This window comes from Falco cherrug, chromosome 6, assembly GCF_023634085.1.
Source record: "Falco cherrug isolate bFalChe1 chromosome 6, bFalChe1.pri, whole genome shotgun sequence".
Classification (NCBI taxonomy): domain Eukaryota; kingdom Metazoa; phylum Chordata; class Aves; order Falconiformes; family Falconidae; genus Falco; species Falco cherrug.
In genome coordinates, this window is record NC_073702.1 from 73407431 (window position 1) to 73431792 (window position 24362).

Below are 24362 nucleotides of genomic sequence, written 5' to 3' on the forward strand. Positions count from 1 at the left end.
TTAAAAGGCTTGGAAAATTTTATTCTTTACTGAATAATAGTTTTTTGTTTGGTTTAAACACAATAAATATTTCAGTAATAGCATTTAACAGACTGGAATTCAAATCACTGCAGTACCTAAACTCCCAGAGACAGGACTCCGGGGATGTGATCAGGCTCCCTGGGAATGTGGCCAGGCTGCTTGATCTGATGTCTCTTTAGGGGTACCCCTGCGTCAAGGGACTGAGCTCGCTTGGCTCCGGTGAGGAGCCCGGCAGAGCACCCGGAGTCCCAGGGCAGCCAGGCTGCTGCTGTCAGTGTGACAGCGGCTCCTCTGAAAGGCTCAGGGGGGAATGGACAGAACCAAACCACCATAGCATCACAAGCACCAAACGCATCTTTCCCTGCATCATTTCACAGCCCCCCCCAGTCCTGGGAACTGGGACAGCAGCCAGCAGCACTGCCTCTCCAGCCCCACTGCACAGAGGGTCGGTGGCAGAAGACGGAGCAGGAGGGCCCACTTTGTGCCTCCAACTTTGTTTCCAGAAGGACAAGGCAGCATCACTAACTCCTTTCCCACCCTGCCTAGGAAAAGTGAATAGCCACAGAGAGGTGCCTTTGAAGATGCTCTGAAGGGCTGCAGAGAAGGTCTCTGTCCTGCATTTATAGCAGAGGGCCGGAGAGCAGGGACTGTTTGCAAAACCACTCAAGAGGTAAGGGTTGAGTCTGAAATGCCCTGGGTCCACCCCGCTCCTGCAGGTTGGGTTTGATGCTGCTGCCTTGCTTTGCCTTTACGTGCAGGGTTACAGCTGTAGAAGAGAGCGATGCAGCACACTCTTAGAAGACCAGAGCCGAAACCAGCCTGGGACCCACCACCCTCCTTCCAGAGGGGCTGGTGCCAGCGCAACACGGACCACTGCTGAGATCAGCACCCGCTTCAACTAAGAGCTTGAGGGACAGAAGCAGGTCAGTCTCCCTGCTGGGAGGGAGGGAAGGCAGGGTAGACCACTGGAAGTGTTCAAGACCAGGCTGGATATGGCTTTGAGCAACCCGGTCTAGTGGAAAGCATTCATGGCCATGGCAGGGGGGTTGGATCTAGCTGATCTTTAAGGTCCCTTCCAACCCGAACTACTCTGTGGATGAGGTCTCCAGCCTGAAGCATAGCACCAGCTCCCACCAAATGGCCACCATGAATGCCACTGGCCAAGACGAACAGCACCTTACAAGGTGAGCAGCAAATTTCACCGAGAGCCTCCGCTCCAGGGCAGTGATGCCCTGACCGCCTCCTCAAGACCAGCCTAGCAGCCTCTCAAGCCTAGTCTGACCCCACTGCGTGGGCCAAAGGGTCTTCTACTAAGTAGCAGTGACCTCTTCTAAAAGCAAAGAGGTCAGCGTGGCACCCATTGTCACTATGTCCCACCAAGAACCGCCTCCACGTCACCTCAGCTGCTGCTTCAACACAGCATGGTGAGGTAGAACAGGTGGGCAAAAGCAGGAGGAGCCAAGGCAGCAGGCTGTGGATCTGCATTAGAAAAGCAAAAAAGTAAATAAGCTTTTAGCCGACCCAGCTTCATCCCCACCACTGGCCCATGGCACCACAGCAAGGCTGACACACTGCACTGGAAGATTTTGGGATGGGGGGTTGTAAGGGAACCCTGGTGCACTGAGGGACTCCTGCTTCTCAAGCAAGCCACGCATGCTAAGCAAAAAGGGACAACTGGAAACAAGACTGTTTCAGGGAAGCTCCTGCAGGTTTCAGGATACAGAAACCCCATGGACAGTTCAGCTATGGCCTAAGGTGACCAGAGCTCCACTCACGGCTGCACACAAATCAACTGTTCCCTTGGACCCGTGTATGAAAAAAAAAATAATCTGAGCCACTTTCTAAAAAAACACTACTTCTCTAGAGACTTGCCAGGTCTATTGCAAGCAGCCACAGATGCTCTCAGAGGAGAATTGTTTAGAGGCCTTGCTAGAACTGACCCAACTGAGATCAAAGCCGCTCTCAGACCACACGCTGCAGGTACTCGACACACCCAGGAGGTAACATCAGACCAGCTCTATTTAAGGAGCTTAAATACATGTTTCCAGAGCCTCAGAAGCTCATGCTTACAACATGCTGCTCCCCTGGCTCTGGTAAAGCTGCCTGTTATCAGGTGATGGATGTTTACAAGTGGAGGGACTGCTGTCGAGCCCCTGCAGTGACCGGCTGCAAAAGAGACGTGTTAGCTGTGGCACAGACACACCGGAGGAAGGAACAAGCTGAAAACCACAGCACGTAGGTGCTTGTTTGTAGGCCCACAGCTCAGCTGCAGCATTTGTTCTTGTAAAATGTGGTCGTTGCACTAAAAACAACTTTTGGCCAAACCCCAGGAGATCCCAAAACCTGCACTTCACCCTCAGCCCCGGCTCTGCTTGTGAATTCCTGCTCTAGGTCCGTGGCGCGGTGCAGAGGCAGGAGCCCCAGCTCCTGAACCACAAGACCGAAACGAAAAAGGCCTGCAAGCAAAGCTGCCTCTGCCTTGGCTGTGCAAGTCCTGCGTCAACACATTGGTGTGTCCCAGGCTCCCACAAAAACCTGCCTCAGAGCAAAGGCTGACTGGACACAGCATGGCAAGGACCAGGAGGAGCTGGCAGTGCCACCACCTCTTCCCACAGCACAAAGTCCTGCCTGGATCCAGAGGCCAGGAGACAGACATCCCAGTGGGTCTCAAAAGACCACATACCTCCCTGAACAGTTTTTTTTTCCTGGTAACACTCTGTATTGAGATAAAATGTGCAAAAGAGATTTAGGAAAGCTTAAGACAGTGCTGTTACCAACTCAGCAGGTCCATCAGTAATTAAGAAAATATGACTAACACTATCCCTGGAAGAAGAGGCAACATGGATCAGCCTTCAAATAGCAGGCAGGAGCTGAGGAGCAAGCGCACATCCTACCCAGACCGTGCATGACCCTGTCCCACCCCAAAGAGCACATCCCAGCACAAGTGCAGAGTCTAGCCAACAAGGAAAGCAACCACCACCGTGACACAACCACCCTCAGATGCTGTTCACAAGGAATATATTTATTCTCAAGGCTTAAAACCGTTATTAATAATAAGTAGTTTCTCAGCATGCCGCATCCCACCACGGCACAATGGATTGGTCTTTCTGTGTGTTTCCATTCCCCTCCCAAAATGCGGGAGCAGAAATCACTTAATTTCTAACAGCCCAAGCAGAACCTCCTGCAGCTTTGCAGCAGCATGAGCTGGAAACAGAGCCATACGTGCACCGAGGTCAGACCCACTCTCCTCACTCCAGCACAAGCCTGGTAGTACTAGAGACAAGCAAGCCTGTTTACCAGCACTGATTCAAGGAGATATTTTTTCTAGTTTTAAGGTGCAATAAATTAAGGCACCAAAAATCCAGGACTCTCCAAAGATAAAGCCTGTCAGACATGAAGCGGTTCCAGTTTTTGAGACAGGTTTCTCCTACAGCATGACAAGCATTTGCAGGATTTTAGAGAGGAAGTCCTGCTTCCATGTTTGTAACTTCACAAAGGGTTTTTTCAGGGTATATTACGTGCTGTAATACACACCAGCTCACAGCTAGGTGAGATGACAGACAAACAGCGTATTATGGAGACAAAGTGACATCCTAAGATTTAAGATCAGACAACTTCTCACAGCATTAGTACTGGTCCATCTGCTACTTGAACATGTCCCATAGATAAGTGTTGTGTCCCGTTTTAAGATTCCCTGTAGTTCTTGTGTGAGTGTGACTTAAATTTATCATCTCCCTTCATAACTGTATTTCATTAAATAGTAAGTAAAAAATTCAAGCACAGCCCAATTCATTTGTATGCTTAGGGTTTTTTTTTTTCTGTACAATGTCAGTAAAATATATAGGAGTAAGCTACTTTATTTAATAAACTCTGAAAACCATTTGCCCCCTCTCCCAGATTAGGCACCCTTCCCAGACGCGCCATAGCCATACAGACACAGGAGCACGCAGACGTTCAGCCGAGCCCTCCCGCAATGTCAGCCCAGACGAACGCACCAGCGCGTTCCTCCCAGGGTGTACCGTGACTGAGCAACCCCAATGTCACGCCCTGTGAATGCACGAGCTCGCCTCAGGATTTCAAGTCTCATACTCTGCATGACAATGACTCAAATTTACAAAAGAAAAAGCATTAAATACTAGTTACAGTTTGAAGGTTTCCTAAAGCAGGAGGAGTCTTCACCTGCAGAAGGAAAATGCTGTGACCAAGCTTCCATGAACCACGTTGCACAATAATCAATGTATAAGTGACTTTGTTCCCATGGTAAATTACATATGCACAACCTGCTGCGCTTGTTCGCTTCCGGATGCAGCCTTTCCAGAGCCTGGGTTTAAGCTACACTCTTCATTCAAGCACAGGTCTTCATTAAATAAAGTGAACAGAAAAGAAAATCAGCATTCAGTCTTCACCACCCCACTCTTAACTCAATTACAAAAACAAATTAAAAAAAAAAACAATCAATGCAAACGTCTTTTACAAATGGACAGTAAACAAATATATCTCTGGATGAGACATGCAGCCGCTGGGGACAACTGTTTTGAAAATGAAGTGATACTCGGAAAGGACTCCACCACACATACACCTGTGAGCTTTCTGAAACTGCACGCACAACCAACACAACACTTATTAACGTGCTTCTCTAAGTGGTGGATTTGCTGCTGTTGATGGTCTGGTGGGAAGGGCGATGTGCAAACCGAGACTGGCTGTGCTGCTACAAAGGAAGAGGCTCAGGCAGCATGCAATGACCCAGCACAGCCAACCTGAAACAGCAAGTTCATAGTGGTAGGAAGAGGGGGGGAGTCTGGCTCTGTGTTAGGCTGGTGTAAGCCTCTTCCTGCTGCTGACCAGAGCCCAGACCCCACACTCAGGCGGGGAACACACACAAACAGGAACACAGTCGAGATGTGGTCCCAGATATCCACAGCTCGAGCCAAGGAGGCAGAAGCTGCCTTCCTGCTTTTACAAGAAATTGAGCCCTGATGTTTTAAGGCCCCCAAGCAGAGTATTACTAGAAGTTTTGTGTGGTGTTTCTTTTTTTTTTTTCCCCTCTTGGGGGAAAAAAAAAAGAAAAGAAAAGAAAAAAGGTGCAAGTATTTGCCCATATAGCAAATAGGTGAATGCAGGAAGGCAGGACAGAATGTGGGAGAACTGTCACCATCTGCTCCCTAAGTCCCAGCCCAGGTCAAGGGCTGTCTAGCAGGAATAGGGGCAGACAAACTCCCCCAACCACCAGGATGTTCCCCTGACCTTTTAGAAATCAGCCATTATGTGGGTTTTGGTGACAGGCCAAGATGCTTTGCTCAGGTAAAACCACCTGCACTCTCAATCAGCTCCACCTGACCAAGAGCCTCAGTCCGAGGTTTCACTGGGAACATTCAGCTGGTCTAATATACAGTAATAGTGACCTGAAAGGTTACCCTCCTCATCCAGTTTCACCCAAAACCGAAAGCTTACATTCATCAAACAGCAGCAGGGGCTGCCCCATGCCAGTCCTGCCCTGGCTGCACTAGATACCGTGCGTACTTTGCCCTGATGTCTTTCCAGAGGATAGGTTTAGATCTGTGGTGATGGTTGAAGTATTTACAGGTATTTCCAGCGGTTATTTACAGTACTTCTGCAGACCGCAAGCTGATTTTCTCTTCCTCCACTCCTAGTCAATCTGCTGTGGGCTTCTTTAGTGAGAAGGGCCGTATATTGAAGTGCCTGCTCAGCTGGCTCACCTGGGGACAAAGCAGACAACAGGACTAGGTTAGCAAGGCTCAGAGGGACAAGAAGGAATGTGGGCAGAGCACCAGACCCGTTCCCTGTAGCCAGCAAAGCCCCTGCCACTTTCCTGCACTCACTTTCCCTGCCATTGCCCACCCTACCTGCTCCCCATGGGCAGAGCAGATCTGGACCACAGCCTCTCTTTTGTGCTATGGGGCCAACCAGGCTGTCCTGCTCAGGAGCCAAGCCCTGTCCCTGTCAGCTCGACACTGGGGCTGGCCAGGTGCGTGGCTCCACAGGCTGCAGTCTTGCTCCCTTCCCATACCTTCCCAAGTAACAGCCTGGGCTATCCAGGAGCGGACTCACCTCCATTTCCTGCCACCCTCAGGGGCAGGAGCCTGAAACACCTGCCCTGAGCCCAGGCACGCACCATTTTACCCTGCGGTTCTGCTCCCTCTCTGCCCCTCCCAGCGATATTTTTATTGTTTTGCTTAATCAATCTGATCACCGCAGCTATCTATATGAAAGATTGCTCCCTGAATCCACCTGCAAGTAAAACTGGGGGCTGGGTACTTCACATTAACCGTGCAGACACACACAGGAAGGTCACAAAAAGGAGAGGAACCCAACACCAGATTTTGTATCATTTTACACCAGCCTTTAGAAGAAGCTTTCACCACCTCTTTTGAGGACATGAGAAAACTACAGAGGGCCAAGAGCTGCACCAGGACACGAGCTTTCAGGCACGGTACGGAGAACTGCAGGCAGGAGGATAAAACGGATGGCGTGGCACTGGCACCTGCTGCCTGCAAAGTAACGGCCACTGCAGAACCAAGAGCAAGCAGAGCTGAGCAGCACCAGAGGCTGAGCTGGGCAGAGGGGTTTATTCCTCATCATTACTCCCAAACTCAGAGCAGTTTGGGATTACAGCCCACTCACAGAGCCTTAAAAGGCTCTTCAGCTCAAAGCTTCTTTTATCCTCACAGAGAAGACTGCACAGATGGGCCCTTGGAAAGCTGGTGGGGGGAAGGAGGGGAACACAAACTCAGGGGAGCAGAGCACTCAGAAGCTCACTGCAGGGGATGGACAAGCCTGGGAAGGATGGTTACACCATCCAGCCAGTCCCCCTCTCCAGCTATGATTCCAAGACCAAATTTATTTAAGCTTCTTAGCTATTCAAATCCTTCTTGCATAGAAGCCTCATTACACTAATTGGAAAGACAAGACAACCTGGCTATTACTTCTTTGCTGTAATTACAGTTCAAACTCGACTCCGGAGGCCCCACATTAGCGATGGGTTTCCCAAGGGACAGGGCTTCCCAAGGAGGGCGTATGCACGTGGCAGAGGCCAGCTCTGCGGGGGACATCAGGTCCCTCACCCTCCTTCCTCAGCAGCTTCTTGGGGCATTTCTAGTGAGACTCAGTCTCCCAGTTTTCTCTCTTAACCAAAACTCAGGGAGTCAGGCAGAGCTGGCACAGAGCAAGGGGAGCAAATTGGTCCCTGGATGTCTACACAGCCCTTGCAGCAGGGCCGAAGATGTTGCAGCTGCAGTGTCCCACTTCCCCTAGCAGGGACATCCCCCCTCCATCCTGGCTCTCCAAGAGACTCCAGCACAGGGCACATCAGCAAGGTCGCAGATCAAACTCATCGACCAAAGTAACACCACCAGCAGTTTAACTTCTTATACAAAGACTCCCAAATTAAGCATTTCTGCCTGATGTGCAGACACAGCATCTGCTGCTCAGGGTATCTACTGGAGCCGCTGTTCCCACTCCCCAAGGGTGTGGGTCACCCACGCTGGCTTACACCCCACAAGCCGGTCACTAAGCTGCAACCACAGCCAGGATGAGTTAAACATGGCAGCAGAGGTGCAAGTATGCGTTTCAAACTAATCTCTGGTACAACAGCCCCTGTCACATTGCGTGTTGCTTGCTTAAAACCCATGTGACAGCCTGCACAAGCCTCTTGCAAGAATGTCATCTCAGGTTTCATATGGTCACAGACAGCATGACACAGCACCATTCCCAATGACATTCCCATTTTTAAGCAGAGTATTCTCTGCCCCAAAGAGCAGCAGCTCCCAAGCAAAGCCCGCAGGCACAGCACAGCAGCCAAGCCCAAAGCCCATGTGCTGAGTCCACCTACCACGACCACTCCGTAGTGGATGTGCGCCAGGGTGAGGAAAGCAGTTAACATGTAGAGGAGAAGCGTTTCGCTGTTTGGTGCAAACCCGAACATCACCACGAACAGCACCACTGCTATGGGGAGCAGCATCCAGTTCAGAGGCTGGCAGCGCGTGCTGCTCATCTGACAGACGATCAGTTGGCACTGCAGGAAGAGAAAGCAGGAAGAGAGCTTACACCCAGTATCGACTCTGCAAGCTCAGAGCTGTCTGTCCACAGTGCAGAGAGGACTGTCACACATGTACCCATCGTCTACGCTTCGGACTGCCATCATGCAGTTTCCCCAAGTTTCTCACTCGGGATCTTTCTTTGCATTAGAATTCCTGTGGGACACAGAGCAAAACCTCATGGGACAGGAAGGTAATAGGGAAACAAGCATCAAGGGCATCTTTAAAAGAAAAAGGAGTTTCCTTGAGCTGACAGACTTACCGGCATTATCTGCACCATCAGCAGAAAACCCTGCCAAGCAGCAGCATGAGCTGCTGGACTCAGGGCATGGACACACAGCGCTGCTCACAGCTGAGGTGATGACCACAGGCGCCTTTGTTAAAAGTCTCAAGCAAGCACAGATGCAATAAGCAGCTAAATGAGATTTTGACAAAAGCTTCAGTCCCTCCCATTTTAAATGTATCCCAAAAAAGGAAGCAGGCACTCCTTTCATATTGGCAGTTTGCTATTCACAACACAGAGTGCATGAGTGTGTAAACACACTCACTTTAACTCATTCTCTAGTTTCTCAAGAGTGAAAACTGCAGCACAAAATTCACAGACCCCAAATCCTGTCTACTTTCCTGTTTGTTCTTTCAACCATAGCAAAACAGAAAAGCTGTTAAGTTAATCTTTACATCTGCCTTTTCACATTTGAGCTGGTCTTTTTCTTTCTGCCTCCCAAGTGTCCTGGCAGGCTTCATGCTCCCCAAGAGATAAACCAGAGCATAAAGCAAAAGCTGCTTACAGAAATGTTAGCAAAGGCTGTTCCAACCATGAAATAGAAGAGTCTCGGCTGGACCTCCAGGATGTCTGTCGGGGACACAAAGATCCATGTGGTGCAGAGCAGGAACAGCAACACTGGGGATACCAGCGGCAGCATGATTTCATACACAGAGTGGTGCTTCAAGGTGTTATTTTTATAGGCCCTGAAACACAAAGAAATGAAAATACATGGAACCACAGCTGAGAAATACCTGGTGCCTGCCTTCGGTAGAGGGCTGCAAAATCTCACTGGCCATCCCGCTACTCAAAACTGTTGGTACCAGTCATAACCACAGTCAGACGAGGAAGATGCACATCTCCATTGTTAACCAAAAAACCTCCTGAATTACAGAAGCACCTGGTTGTCTGGCTCTCTGGATTACAGCCAACAGGACAAAAACTGGAAGCCCTCCTGCAAGTGCCTGCCAAGCAGGCTGCCAGCTCGCTCCTCCCAGTGCGCCCTGCAAACTCGGACCGTCTGGCGTGTCAGAGCCACTCTGCCACACTGAAGGCAGTCACCTGAAAACTACTAAGGAAACCAAGTTATAAAGGCTTTGGGGGCTCTTGCAAAGGTGCTAGTGTAGGGAGGGAGACTTGAGGATGGAGAAACTTACTTGTAGAAGTTATACAGGCTCATCGGTAGCGTCACAGTGAGTGCACAGGCTGGAAAAGAAAGAGCCATGTTACTGCCCCATGACAGAGGGAGACCATCACATGCACCTCATGAACGGGCAGGTGGTTGTGCTCTGGTTTAAGTTGCTTGCAACAAAAATAGCTCAGAGGTGCACCAAGAATAGCTCGGCATGTTTAAAAGTAGGTACTCCAAATTCTGGTCCAAGAGCTGTAATTACAAGTTACAGTCTGCTATAAATTAAAGACATTTCAGTTTTAAAAGGTTGCATAATACTGGGCTTATTAATGCTTTAAACAGTTACAAAGTTTAATCATAATACTGTCTTAAAAGGAGACACGAGGGGAGTTCAGACTCCACAAGTGACATGGCTGTGCACAACAGTTTTCAGTCTTCCTAATAAAACCTATTTGCTCTTTCTTCCACTGTGAGCAAGCATTTTCAGTTTCCACTGTGCAAAAAAGTTCTTGTCATTTAACCTGACAAATGACACAAAGAGTCTAAGTAACTTTGAAAAATCTAGACCTCAATAGGAAACATCATCCAACTACACACAAATCCTTGATAGTCTATCACAACTCCTTCCGTGTTCATCTAGCAGGAGGCATTTTAACAAAGCTGTAGATATTCCTGCTTTTAATAACCCAACTCCTATCCAAGTGCTGAAACCCAGCCAATGTAGGCATTGCGCTCTAGTTTTCATATAGAAAAAGTGCATTTATTATTCATGTTAAGTTACAGTTGCCAAAGGAAAGCTCAGAATATCCACCTGATTAAGTGCAAGCATTAGATTTAGCACAATTCAAGACATATTCATTTGAAATTAAGTAGTTACAATTAACAACTCCCTAAAGTTACAATTTAAAATTCCCTTAAGAAAGGGGCACAGACTAAGAAAAATTAAACTGAGCAAGGACTTTATGTCAAACTGCATTAAGCAAAGACAGCTCTCCCTCGCTAAGCTTCACCTGCATTACTCTCCCTTTTGCAGTGGCTTGTTCTGACTGACCACTGGAGAGAAAGGCTTTTATTCATTGTAGGGTTTTTTTCATTTAATTTTTAGATGGGTAGATGGAGGGCAGGATCCCCAAACAGCGGAGTGCTTTTCCACATGGCCGTGGCTGTAACCTGCCTCCTGCAGCAGCCCCAGGCTCCCAGACAGCATTTAGGCTCTGAGTCCTGCAGGGCGAGACAGAGCCCCCAGCCCGCTCTGCAAAGAGCCCAAGCGCCAAGGGGTTCCCCCCTGGCTCCCAGCACCCACCTGCCCACCAGGCTCCAATTTATCCCCTAAAAACACCACAGCTCTCGCTGAAAACAAGCCGTGCTTCCCCTGGGCAACGTGAAGCACACAGCCCCAGCACTCGGGCAACACAGCTATGCAGAGGAGACATGTCTTCACACGCTCGCAGGTCCCAGGCACGAGGGAGGCTCCTGTTTAGCATCCAGGGGCCGGCGCTCAGCTCCAGCTGCCTCCCAGCACCCTGGCACACCCAGTTGTGAGCAACAGCTGCAACCCTCAGCCGCTCTCATCTGCCCTCTATACAGCTCCAGGCCAGGAACTGGCTTGTGCCTGTAGAAATCCCGAGCCCCAGGTAGGCAGCAGCGGGGCTGACACCCCCCCCCCCCCCCCCCCCCAAGCAGCATCATGCACCTGTACCCCCAAGACTGACACAAAATACATCTGAGGCATGAGCGCAGCGCTCAGCTTCCTTGCTCTTTGGGTCAACACAGGCCCAGGCAGGCCGGAGTTAACTTCTTGAAGGTAACCATGCAGAAGACAACACTGCTTTGAAATCCTGGGAAAAAGCAGGCTGCAAGAACACCCTCAATTAGTCACGTCAATAACAGCCTACAGGAGCTCTCGTTACAGCAAACAGAACAGCATTATCATATAATTCAGACACTGGGTTTCATTAAAAAGGTGGTGTTTAAAAGACAAGCTTCAACATGGAGCTTCTTACCAATAATCATTGCAGTGAATAGGTCTCTATATAAGAAATTAAACAGGAAAGGTGCATACCAGGCCTCAACTCCCACAATGGCTGTCACTATGTAGACAATTGAAATGGTCTGAAAGAAAACACAGGACAAGCAGGTGTGAGCAATTGCCTAGGCAAGTCTGGCAGCGCAACGCACATGCCAGGCAGCTTCAGGGAAAGGCAGCTTGAGAAGTACACTCAAAGCTAACATCGTTTGGTTCTCCCCACCAGCAGGAAGGAGAGAAACTTACAAAAAAATATATATCCACAAACATCCCATGTTACCAGACCAGGTCTAGTAAGTATAGTAGCTGAGCTGCTGAGAATACAACTAGGAGCTGCTCCTCGCAGCAGGAGCAAAGATGCCCTCACACACTGTGAACTCACAAGATGGATGCTTGAAGCACGAAAGAGAGGTCTTATACTACAAGCCGCCATGACCCTGGAGGGTTTGTGTGGGGACTCTTTTCTTATCCAGCAGCTGAAGCAATTACAGGGAAAGATATTTCAGTTTTAATAGTAACCCTGAAGCTGGGTGAAGCACACTGCAGGGTAGCTTAGCCCTCCACCCAGTGCCTTTATGCAATAGACAGAGATCTGAAATCATTAGGGTTAAGCAATGCTTTTGGACAAAGGGGTCAGAGCATAGTCACAGGGGACCAGCTACAGTCTCCTTTTACTAGCAGAAATTATCATTGCAATTAATGGAGCTGCATTAATTGAACTCTCTTCCAACTTGTTGCATTTCCCACCCAGTATCTGATAAACCAGGAGATAAAGGAGTACTGTGTGCTGCACGGTGCCATGGGACCGCACCCTGGCTAGCACCGCTGGCAGCAGTGAAGGTGAATTCTATCATCCAGAGCTTGCTCCCAGTTCCGATGGGCGCTTCAGAAAGAGCTTCCTGCAGAGAAGTCCTTAATGAGAGATGAACATGCCAACATACCAAAGGGTCCATCACTGTCAGTCTCTACACCAACTGGCCAGTTATTGTGGCACAGAGGGGCACCTCCCCAGGAGCCTCTGCTTCAGGCACAGTGATTAACACACCAGTTAGCTACTTCGCCACATTTTGGCACACATTCTGCTAGTGCCAAAAGACACCTCAAACTTCTAGACTTGAATTTACACACGCTACTATAATGTGGGACACTAATGACAGCAACAATTTAGGTGACCAGAACATGCATCTTAGGACAGCAGAAACTAGGTAGAGGAAACGCAAGGCAACATCCATTCTTCAAGCCTCGTATTTTTGTGGAGAGTTCATCTACAAAAGCTACTAGGAACAAAATAAAAATGGCACCACACAAACCTCCTTGGATTTAATAGTTTTGAGCAGTCAAACTGTAGTGCCACATGACCCCAAGCTCTTAAAGCAATTATAGCTCGAAGTCATAAAAGCAGTCTCAGACAGCTCTCATCTGCCACAACACTTGGAGACAGGCTAAAGACACCCACCTCCAGAGAGCGTTGCAGTGACCAATTTACAAGGCTTTGGACACACAGCAGAGCTGCATGCATCCCTCGCACCCTCAGTAGGCATGCTAGCAGTTTATTGAGCTTCTGCTGAAGCCGAGCAGCGGTCACGGCATGTACTTACCACCTGGCTGATGTCATATCCCCAGGGCAGGAAGAGAATCCCTGTGTTATACTTCTCCCAGTGGGAGAGGATGAATGAAAACAAGACCACCCATAAGAGGAGGTAGAGAACAAAGACACTGACACCAGTGGAGCCCCGTCCAAAGGTGGAGTAAACTGTCACGACAAAGTACACGCAAGCCCAGCTGTCCAGGCCATGATCAAAGAGCTCTCCCAGGGGCGTGCTGGAGTTGGTCCGGCGAGCTTGTTTCCCATCAACGCCATCTGGGAAAAGAGGAAGGAGAAACGAGGAAACAAGGAGTTGTGCTGAATACCCCCACATAAAGCAACAGGCCGGTCTGCAGCTAACAAAGCACATGCAGCCAGCAAACAGCAGCTTTCACTACCTCCTGCTCGAAGGGGAAGTGTGCTGCCCACCCAGCTGCTCTATTTGAGACTGCAAAATGCAATAGTCTGACAAGACTGTATTTATTTAAAGTGGACCAAAGACAGAATTTCACAATTCACCTCCAAGTCAGTTCCAGCATCGGAACATCACATCAGCTGCTCTGGGACAACTTCTATCCACTTTGCAAAGCAGCAACCAGAAACTGCTCTAGCAGACCAAGTAGCAATTGGACTAGTGCACGGCGGAAGGACAGAATCAAAAAATCTCTCATCCAGCTCAGAGATAAGACAACATGCAGCCGCAGCGCGAACAGAATGACAGACACAGCCCCCCACAATCAACTAGAAAAAGTCTTACCTAATGTATAAGCAATGAAGTTGAGGAGACCCACAACGACCCACACTCCATTTGGAACATGCTGGTGATCAGGAGCTGCAGAGATCAGAAGGATCCAAGTCAGGACAGCTCAGGGCATACTTTCAGTGGGTTTATTTTGGCACTAGAGGCACAGCAACAAGGACCAGCAGCTCACCAAGACAAAGCACCTATATAACTCAAACAGTGAAACTGAGATATTAGCTTTTCAGGACACGATGGCAGAGCTGTTCCACAACACCATGTGAAACTAGGTCACCAAGGACTTTGCTTTCCAGGACATATTTGTCCTCTGTCCCCAGCTCCCCAGAGTCACCAGATCTAAGAATTGGTGATGGCAGCTAGTAACTGTGGCCCAACTGCATGCCACAGAAGCGCATGCAGATTGGACTCTCCTCAGCTACTTGTTCATAAAGCATTAAGTAGAGCCTCTTTGAGATGTGGTGACACTCTGCCTCTATAGAAGCCTGTCAGCATCCCCCCCACCCAGTCTCCAGCTTGTGTCCTGCCAGTTGAAAAAGAGTTCCTTCTTAATCACATCTCCAGCACTGTTTCAGCAGGTAGCCAGCTTAGCTGTCTGCAAATCAGGGAGCCCAAAGGTGCATCTGAAAAACAGCAGGAAGAGGCACAGCTTCTTTGCAGCAGCCTCGAAGGAGGAGGGCCCATGGGGGTCTCCTAGGGGAAACAATGATTCCATGAAATGCCACCTCCTGTTTCCTTAAAGCAGCGTGGTGGTGCCTTTCCAGCAGTAAATGGAGAGCATCACTTCTACAAAACCACCCCCAAGGAGGCAAGGCACAAGCTTCTGGAGGTCTCACCAGCACAATGAAAAGTTCTCTTTACAAGCAGGACACATAAAACACGTGTGTAAAAGGGTCCCAAAGCATGACCTTCACCATCCTTTTGGCAGAGACCAAGTTTCTGGACATCTGCTGTCCTGGGGATTCTCACATTGAGCTTCCTTCCTTGAGCTACTGTCAGCTTTTCTTCCCATGGCTCACGAACAAAACCACAGTTCAAATTTTAGCTAACAGCACTGATGCCACCCAAGCTTTTGAAAGCCTGGCAGATCAAGAACAGTGCTTGTCTACCTACCAATAAAGGCAATCCCAAGAAACCAGCATTTTTCCTAATTAACTGTTTTGATAATTGGTCCAGTTTTAGAAGAACTGGATGAAACCTTCTGGACAACCTAAACCAAACCGGGCAAGGGCAAAGGGAGAGAAAAATAGAGAGGAAGCTATTGATAACTGAGAGCTATCATGCTGTATTGATCTTTCCCCTGGGAGACCCTCATGAGGAAGAGGACACAACTGAACCTTTGGATTCACGAACAGATGAACATAGGCACCGTCAAAAAGTTTAAAGCTGGGCATACCCTTGCCTTACACAGAACGGTGAAACCGAGAAAGAGGACTTTGCCTTTGTTAGTCTGAATGTGGTGCTGGCATGTTTTTGCAAGAAGGCAATTAACTGGGATGCAAAGAACAAGGTACTCTACAAGCTGACTTCAGGGAAGCAGTTTTCCCCTATTATCCCGTTAGATCTTAAAATAAAGAGTGTTGGCTGCTCTGTAGGCAGAGCCAATTCCTACTTGAGATGCTGGCTGTTTCCTCTTCCCTCGCCTGCACGCATGATGCCAGCCAGATGCACGTCTCTCCAGCAGCCAGAGGGAAGGTGCTGTATTCAGACAAGTCCTTGTCACTAAGGCCAGCAAGTTCAGCCTCTCAACTCTGTCCCTCCTCTGGCACAGTCACTTGCCTCTGGGAAGGCCCAGACTAAGAGACCTTATCCACAAGCACCAGGAGTCACAGCAGAGGTGGTGAGAGTTTTCACCACTCTGATCAGTGCACCACTCCGATGCTTTGCATCCAGACAGGAACATGCAGCCTTACCAGAAGCATAAAAGTCAGGGTCGAAGTATGCCATGAGGAAGAAGTTGAAGACAAGCAGCAGGAAGCCAGAAAACGTTATCAAATTTGGGGCCAGCCAGGTAGGGAAGATCTATGGGAAAGCAGCAAAAGAACACATGAACTCATTAAAACGTGTAATAAGGACCACATGCTGCTCCGAGCCATGGCAGAGACCTGGTTACAATCATCTGGGCATCAGAGAGTAGTGTTTAGTCTCATCTGGCATACCACAGGGCGGCAGGAAGCTTTAGGCAGCAATGCAGTGAGCTCGGGGCAGGCTGCAAGGCAGCAACCTTTCGTAATTAGTTGCACCACAAATGAAGCAGGGCTTTTCAGTCGACAGTTTCACAGAGGAGACTTTGTGGTGACTGGAGCTTTGCTGTCCCACTCAGGGCAGGATGAAGTCTCACCTTCACTATCGTGTTCCAGAAGGGATGCATGACATACAGAGACAGGGGGTTGCTGTCCACGGCACTATACTGTGAACGACAAGGGAAAAACAGAAAAATTCAATAGTTAGGGCTCCACCAACATTTGCAAAAGGCCAGAATATTGAGCTTTCCATGAGGACACCTGCTACCTGAGTCTTGGCATTGCAAGAACACTTGGGTCAAGGATGGAGTCTCACCAGGGATGGCGCTAAACAGAACAACCTGAAAAGCACCCACCAGCTCCTGTGACACTGGCCATGGACCCAGAGAGGCAGCTCTCAGGTGCACATGTCATGCCTGCATCCAATGCCTCCCCTCTGGAGGGAAGGCCTCCATGGGAAGAGTGGGTAGCATGCTCACTGCAACCATTTTCAGAAGGCAGGAAGAGACTTAAAAGACGTGCAAACTCCTTCACAGCCAACACTCCCAGCAGAGCCCTGCACCCTTACGGCCACATGACCGTCCTGGCAGCACTCTTGACAAGTCAAAGAAGAAGTGACAGTCCCATGGCCCCAAGAACCCACTCCATGGGACTGACCTGCTGAGGACAGCTTGGCATGCTCTTACTTGAGCAACCCTGCAAAGTCCTGTCCCCTAAGGTGAGCAGGACCAGGGACCTTCTGGACTCGGCACCCATAGGTGCCACACAGAAGGGCAGAGGGAGACTTCCCCTCTAGCCATGAGAGCTGAGGCCACTCCTGCAGCCCTGCTGGTCTTCAGGCTCCTTAGCTTTCACACCCCAGCACCCCTTTTGCCACAGGCTACAGAAGGCCAGTGCCCCTGGTGGGGTCCCCAAAACAGGAGACTGTTCTCTGACAGGATACGAACAGAGAGCTCCAAGGGACACGTTCCTGTGCTGACAGCTCTGAGTGACCCAGAGACAACCAGTGACTGACCCCAGAGGTCCTGCACAAAAGCTGGTGTGCTTCAGTCAAGGACTAAGCCCATTGAGATAGCAGCTATCACTGTCTCACCCATCTCCAGTCACTTGGAAGAGACTTTCTCCTCCACAAAAGAGAGCAGGTATTTATGAGCAAGGTCTTCAACCCCTTCCTCCCTTGTCCTGCAGATACCAGAACACCCTGTACAACACCATGCATCCACAAGTATCTCTGGAGCCCGCACATCCCATCACAGTTTCAGGCATAAAGGGTCATTTGACACTGAAGAGAGGGACAGAGGCACCCCAGCTTCCCAGTGCAGCCATGCAGGTGACCTCAGCGGGTTCATGGGCACCACAGCCCCACCACAGGAGGTGGGGACAGAGACTGGGGCCAGCAAGGGAGCAAAGTGATTGTAGTAGAACGGGTGACAGACTTCACTGTTTGGAGGCAAGACCCATGTCGGTTTTCCTTACTCAGGGCAGAGCTGTTTGAAGCAGTTGCCCACTGACCTGGTGAAGGATCAGCATCTTTGCTCCCTGTCTCCGTCCAGCTCAGTGAGCTGGAATTTGCATCTCCAGAGGGGTAAGACTCGTAGGTGAACAGGAGGAGGCCTGTGGGTAACCCCATGCAGGACAGGTCTCAGAAGGGCTCCTCCCTGTTAAGGAGCTGAGATTTCTGCAGAGGCAGCTGCAGCTCTTGGGAAATGGGGAGGAAGAGCTCTTACCCCCCATCCCACTGCCCTTAGATCATTTGAGGTGGCTGGGGTGTGTATGTAGGGGGGACAATAAGAACAGAAATAAAAGTCAAAGACCTAGACAAGCCACGAAACAGTTTCTAGAAAGTTAAAATTTGACATTGTTTGGCTCTCAAGAGCACCACAAGCTGTTATCTGCTCTCCAGGTCACAGCGCCCTCCTAGCAAAGATTACCCTGTCTAAAGTCCTCTTCCGCAAGTAACACTTTGATAAGAGCCCCAAGAAGAAATTAATAGCGTAGGGAACTCCTCGGCTCACGTGCTCAGTGCCAAGCAGGGCAGCTCCTGGCACCCACCCCACAGCTGTCCCCACGGTTGGGACAACACCCCTGCAGCTCCCCAGCATTGGCGCCTGCCACCACCCCACGTGAGTGTAACCTCAAGTTTATGAGCAGTGTTATGGGAAGCAACCAAAGCCTCTGCTGCCACGGATATAAGGGGAGTTTGGCTGGTAAAAGGAAACCCATGAGCAGAGAGCAGCTCCAGGTCCCCACCCACCCCACGGCCTTGAACTAGCACCACCTCTGCACCTATGGCTTCCTCCTCCCTCTGTGCTCCTCTCCTCAGCTGGAAACCCCATCTCCCCTGGAGGCAGGCTGTCTGTTCCAAAACTGGGCAATAAAGTGGTGGGAAAGGGCAAACCAACGCCCCAGAAGACAGATGCCAGCTCGAGGAAGGGGCATCACTGGGCTCTAAGCGCACAGGCTACAAGCTTACAGCATTTGTTCCCAACTAGGTGAATCCCATCCTTGACAAGCATTTCTGTACCCCCGCCGAGCTCTTCCCCACCCTCCCCATGATCGATCAGTCCATCTCACTGGGGGTTAACCCCAGCGCTTGCATCCCCATGGCAGCAAGCCCGTAAGAGCCACAGAGCAAGCAGCAACAAAGCCCTGAAGTCCATGCCGTATGGACGCAAGGTTTAAGCCGCAAGGAATTTCCATCCTAGCTTAATGCAATTTCAGGAGACAGAATTCCAAATGCTTTACGAGGTAATAGGATTTGAACCACTGGTGAGGGGAGGAGGAGAGCTGGAGACCAATTAAATCTCATTATCCCCAAATCAGCCTGGAACAAGAAAACAGACAACGCTGGAAGCAAAGCAGGGGAAGCGCTCTGGAGTTTCTATGCTCGTGTTTGTAAGGTGCCTCAGGGAAGTCTCCCCAGGCCCACGTCCGAGGAAATTTTACCCTCTCCCCACAAAAGCTGGGGATAATAGTCAATAAGCAGCTTTTCCCCATGGTCCCACATGTTCCTACCTTGGTTGCAGAACTCAAAGACCTGGAATGACCTGTTTCTCAGGGGAGAGGGCAGGTGTTCTGGAGAGGTTTGCAGGTACAACCACCTCAGCTTCAACTGGTCTACTGAAGGCATGCTTCTCTGCCTGCTGAGCAAGGCAGGTAGGGGCTCTGCCAGCTCAGAGGACACCAACAGACCGAAGGGACCGAGCTGGGGCTGGCTCTGGCGCCAGGCTGCCTGCCACCCTAAGGGACAGTGCTCCCAGCCAGCCAAGACAAGGCTGCCTGCCGAGAAGAGCTGCCTGCCAGAATACCAATGATCTGCCCAGGCATCTTCAGCAACAACACTCAAAAACTGCCAGACCCAGCCTCTCAGCAACTGCTTTTCATCACCTGGCTTCTTTCCTACAAACATGACTACTTTTCTGCACTAGCATGAAGAGGGTCACAACCTGCACAGCACATGCTCTGCAGGGGACAGCAAGCTAGCAGTGCTGACAGGGATGCTGGTAGCAGGCAAAGGAGAAGGGACAGGCAAAGACAGGCAACATGGGCATGCTCATCACCTCCGCGGGCATGGGGCCTCTGTGTGGCCAGAGCTGAATGCAAAGCAAGCTGTGGAGACACTTCACTTGCAGCTCACTCCTCTGGCTGCTCACCTTCCAGCCCACACTGTGGGAAAACAACAGGTCACACCATCCCAGTGACAGAGGCAGCAGTCTGTCCTTGAAGGAAGCCCTCATCCAGGCTCCTCATTCCTGCGTCTGCCCCTCTGTGGCCAACATTTTTGGAGACCGACATTCCCTCTCTGGGAATGTGGGCTCAGGATACGTCTCCATCTGCCTGTTCATACATGCTCACGCCTCAGAACAAAGCTGAGGAAGGGGCCCGACAGCCCCCGAGCACACCAGGTTGAGGGAGGGGGCTTGTACTCCCCCAGAGCTCATCTCACACGCAGCTGCTGCAGCTGCTCTAAAGAAGCACTCTTGAGGCTACAGACACAGCAGTGTTTTAGCCCACCATGCACAGCACCCAGCTCTGTCATTCACCCACCTCATCCTCACTGCAGATTAGCATCATCTTTTCCATTATGGATCTCTACATATTGGTCTAGTGACTCACACATATCACCATTACCCTTCTCCAAGTCATTTTTCTATCACGACCAATGACTACCACCAGCTAGGACTCTGATTTCTCCCTCATTTTCAGGGAGAGGTCAAAGGAAAAGTGCAAGTGCACAGAAGGAATTTCATACACCCCAGAGCCTCCTTCTCAAAGCAGACAGGCATTTCTATCAGGCCCTGCTCTAAAATAGCACCATGTATGCAGGCACTGCTTCTCCTCACAATTGCAGGAAGGAGCCAATCCAGCCCAGACACTCTCCTCGGGATTTGGTTTTAAAACTCCTTAAGAAAAGACCAAAACCAGCTTCACAGCAATAATCTTATCACTCACGCCATGTGGCATCAGCCTCTCCTGCGCCCCATCCATGCCAGGACCACCACAGGGTCGCTCAGCCTCCCACTTCATCCAGGCACCGCAACAGCTGGCAGATGGTCCCGGCTGCCACAGTGCCATGAGCTGACTGGCATCGTTAAGGGATTCAGAGACACAAATGGCTCATACAGCTTAAAAACAGCATTAATCACGCAACCAGGATGTTTCTGAAAGATCCAATTACGTGTCCAAAAAGGGGAAAAAACACAGATTTGTAGTTCAGATTCTACTAATAGGCTTCCTGCCCACAAAAACAATTCCACTTTCAACTAATCTGGTTACCTGTAGCCAGCGGCAGACCAAACATTGTTGCATGGGTGCCCTGGGTGCACTAGTGTCAGGCATTCAAATGGATCCAGGGTGGGCAGGGGGAGGACAGCACTGGTGACACGGGCACCTGTGCTAGCAACAGCAAGCAAAGCTGGATTTGTACACCCCATTTTGCTCACAGGTGCTTCAGCAAGGTCCACAGCAGCCAGCACTGGCCCGTGTTTCACTGCTTGCACTGATGGCAGGACCAGGGCAGAGGGAGCCTCAGAAGAGCAGCTCCAGCAAGTCCATAAGGCTGTTACCTACAAATCTCCTTAAGCGCAAAGAGGGCACAAGGCTTGAGATAAGCCAGAAGGCAGCAAACTCAACAAACCCCAGCAAATGTAACTGAGAAGAGCCATGCCAGCACAAACAAGTCACATTTGCGCCATGCTCACACTCCACTGATGCATGAGAAGTCACATCGTGCTTTAATGGTACTGATTAACTCGAGTCCTATTTATCATTTCTAAGGTCATTTCTCAGCTGGCATAAGAATGAAGAACATTGGCAGTGGTAAACCCACAATGACCACGTAAGCTGACAAGTTTGGCTCCCACCACGAGCAGCAGCAGCCCAGCAGGCAGAAAACAGCACGAAGGATTCCCGTCCGCCAGCTCTGAGGTAGAAGGGACTGCCCAAGCAGCCAGCAGACACTGCCCAGCAGCGCAAGCTTCAGTGCCAGCGTGGCTTCCCTCCTCCTGCCTGTTTTTCACCGTGCAGGTTTTAGACATCCAGCAATTCAAGATGCTCCGCACTGAGCAGAAGCCTCCTTCCTGCTCTCCAAGCCCTACAGGGTGTGCAAATTCATTGGGAAAACCAGATTTCCACCCTGCCAACACTCTCTCACCCTCAGAGCCTCAGCTCTCACCGGCAACAGCTGGGAGATTGTCCCTGACTTCTGCAAACACGGACATGGGACAACACCTCCAGCAAAGCTGATTGTGACTAGCATCAGGGAGAAACTTGTTCTTCCCCACAGCCCAGGGGGCAGAAAAGATGTTTATAATCACCAGCATGGTGGCTGGGGAGCATGCAGCAATGGCCCCGCTCCAGCCAGAGGAACTAGCAACAGGAATAGCAATGCTCATGGGGGCAACAGCTCTGCCTCAGAGCAGAGGTACCGCAGAGGGACAGAACAAGCATGTCTGGATACAAAGCATCAGCAAGTGGCCCAGGCAGAGCTGACACACAGCACACTTCCACCCAGCCTAACCCAGGTCCCTCCACAGGCCAGACTCATAGAATGGCTTGGGTTGGAAGGGACCTTAAAGGTCATCTAATCCCAACCCCCACCACAGGCAAGGACCTCTTCCACCAGCCCAGGGTGCCCCCAGCCCCGTCCAGCCTGGCCTTGAGCACTGCCAGGGATGGGGCACCCACAGCTGCTCTGGGCAGCCTGGGCCAGCGCCTCGCCACCCTCATAGTGAAGACTCACTCTGCTCTCCATCACCGTGGCTCACAAAAGGACCTGCCTGTGGTGTACCCCAGGAGCTCACCTTAAGAAGACTCATCTGACTGGGAATCCACACTCAAATCGATCCTTGGCTACCTGAGCTCCAGCTAACTCGTACAGAGGGCTGGAGCTCTTGTGCTGGCACCATGGTCACCCTGCAGTGGGACTAAGCAGGCAGCCACCACCACCCTACCACAGAGTCCCGACCCCATCCCATCATCGTTCTGGTGAAGGGGGAAATCATTTCCCTGTGGATACGTAATGTGAAGCAAGACCTGATGTTGATGGCAGGCTTCAGTGAGCAGCCTGCCAATTTCGGCTGCATCCAGGAGCTCTCTCTGTTTGGAAGCATTAAATATCCATGAATATGGGTCATCATTTCTGCTACAGTTCGAGGTGATCAGCTGCAGAAAGGATGCACAGATGGTGAGCACTGGAGTGGGAAAGATGAACCTTCAGGGACCTAAGGCAAGGATGCAATTAGAGGAAGATCAGCCAGTGACAAACCTCTGGAGTGGGAATTGAAGGATCACAGCAGCCACTCTGGGAAGGAAAAACAGGGGGAAGGGAGAAAAGGCAGAAGCAAAAATGCACTAACAGGAAACCCATTACAATAACACTGACAGTGAAAAGACTTTGCTACTGATGCCATAGCTGTTTTGGACATGCATGAAGTACCTAAGTGTGTGTGTGTGTGTGTCAAACTAGTTTTGCAAGCCTGGTGCCCAAGGAGAACAGAAGGGACCAGTGCAACCTGGGCAAGGGGGTAGGGGAGAAGGCAGCAGCCACTTGCAATCCCCAGGCACACTTCAACATCCACCCTGTGCTCTCCTGAGGGCACTGGGTCCCAGCAGACTATCCCAAAACCCATTTCCTGCTGGGTCGCTGAGATGAACTGGCCTCTCGAGGCTGGGCTGCCCCTCACAGAGGCCACGAGCCATCAGGGAGCCTCAGACACTTGCAAGACCGCAGCCCCAGTCTCCTTTCCAGAGGACAACAAGGCCAGGCAGACCTGGGCCAAATTCAGGAAAGAGCTGGGTTTGATGTCAGCCCACCAACCAGGAGAATACACAAGTCAGTGCAAGAAAAGAGAATTTGTTACAATCCCTAGAAAAAGAAACCAAGTTGAACTTTTAAGTATACCTATCAAAGCAAAACACAAGCCCACGCACATCAGGAGATGTTTACAGATGAAGCAAGGCACTTCAGGGAAGGAGGAGGAAGACTACCTTCGAGTTGCGACAGAGTATATGAAAGGCAGAAATTAAGTATTTTTTTTCCAAAGCACGCAACCCTCTATAGCAGATAACACCCTGCCTCTCTATATCCCTTGTCCCACCTCTCCAACAGGAGAAAATTCAGAATTATCAGAAAAATGATGTGTTACTTCCTAAGCCCCAACCATTCTGCTTTGTGCAAGACTTGAAGCACAGCAAGTGAGGCCAATTATACATGCCCTAATAACACAGGGCCATTTTCTGAGCCAGCTATGGGAAGTGATATTTTAACTTCCACAATGTGCTCCGGTTCTCTCCCAAACAGTCCTAACAGCCAAATACTTGCTGCTAATTAGCAGAGAGCGACTTTTGTGATGTTCATTGTAGCCAAGATTCAACACGCACCAATAAACATTGCAGTGAACTTCCAGTGCAATTAAAAAGACCCAAGATGGACTGACAAGCAGCCTACGCCATTTTTAAGTGAATGCTTTACACATCTTGCAACACTGGGCAAACACTCAAAGCAAGAGCTGCAACCCAGCTCTCCAGCACATGCTACCTGCCAGCCTGGCCCTGACAGAGCTGGGGAGGCTGCTCCAGCACATGGAAAAGGGTCAAACAGCCAAATACACCAGCAACACTTAGTGTCACCCACCTCAGCTACTCCTTCCTTTCCACATACCCGTGGTCACTCAGTTTGGGAACGGCTCTGTGCTGACACTGACAACAGGGACGGGGGAGCACAGCGGAGCTGGAGCACTCAGCCAGCTGCCTGCTCTGTGCAGAGACTGCAGGAGGTGCAC

At 50.3% G+C, this 24362-nt stretch overlaps 1 protein-coding gene across 3 annotated transcripts in view; it reads right to left on the reverse strand.

The window, feature by feature from the left end:
* Positions 1 to 24362, reverse strand: part of SELENOI (selenoprotein I) — a 34263-nt gene continuing 9901 nt past the window's right edge. For 2 of the 3 annotated variants that reach the window (XM_055713767.1, XM_055713769.1), the window contains exons 2-10: positions 16179 to 16247; positions 15751 to 15859; positions 13838 to 13912; positions 13094 to 13356; positions 11473 to 11581; positions 9495 to 9543; positions 8864 to 9044; positions 7871 to 8053; positions 1 to 5738 (exon numbers count right to left, since the gene is read on the reverse strand). In XM_055713767.1, coding sequence (XP_055569742.1) covers positions 5622 to 5738; positions 7871 to 8053; positions 8864 to 9044; positions 9495 to 9543; positions 11473 to 11581; positions 13094 to 13356; positions 13838 to 13912; positions 15751 to 15859; positions 16179 to 16247 — 1155 coding nt within the window. In that variant the 3' untranslated portion in view covers positions 1 to 5621. The remainder of the gene's footprint in view (positions 5739 to 7870; positions 8054 to 8863; positions 9045 to 9494; positions 9544 to 11472; positions 11582 to 13093; positions 13357 to 13837; positions 13913 to 15750; positions 15860 to 16178; positions 16248 to 24362) is intronic. The other variant, XM_055713768.1, reaches the window with a different exon arrangement.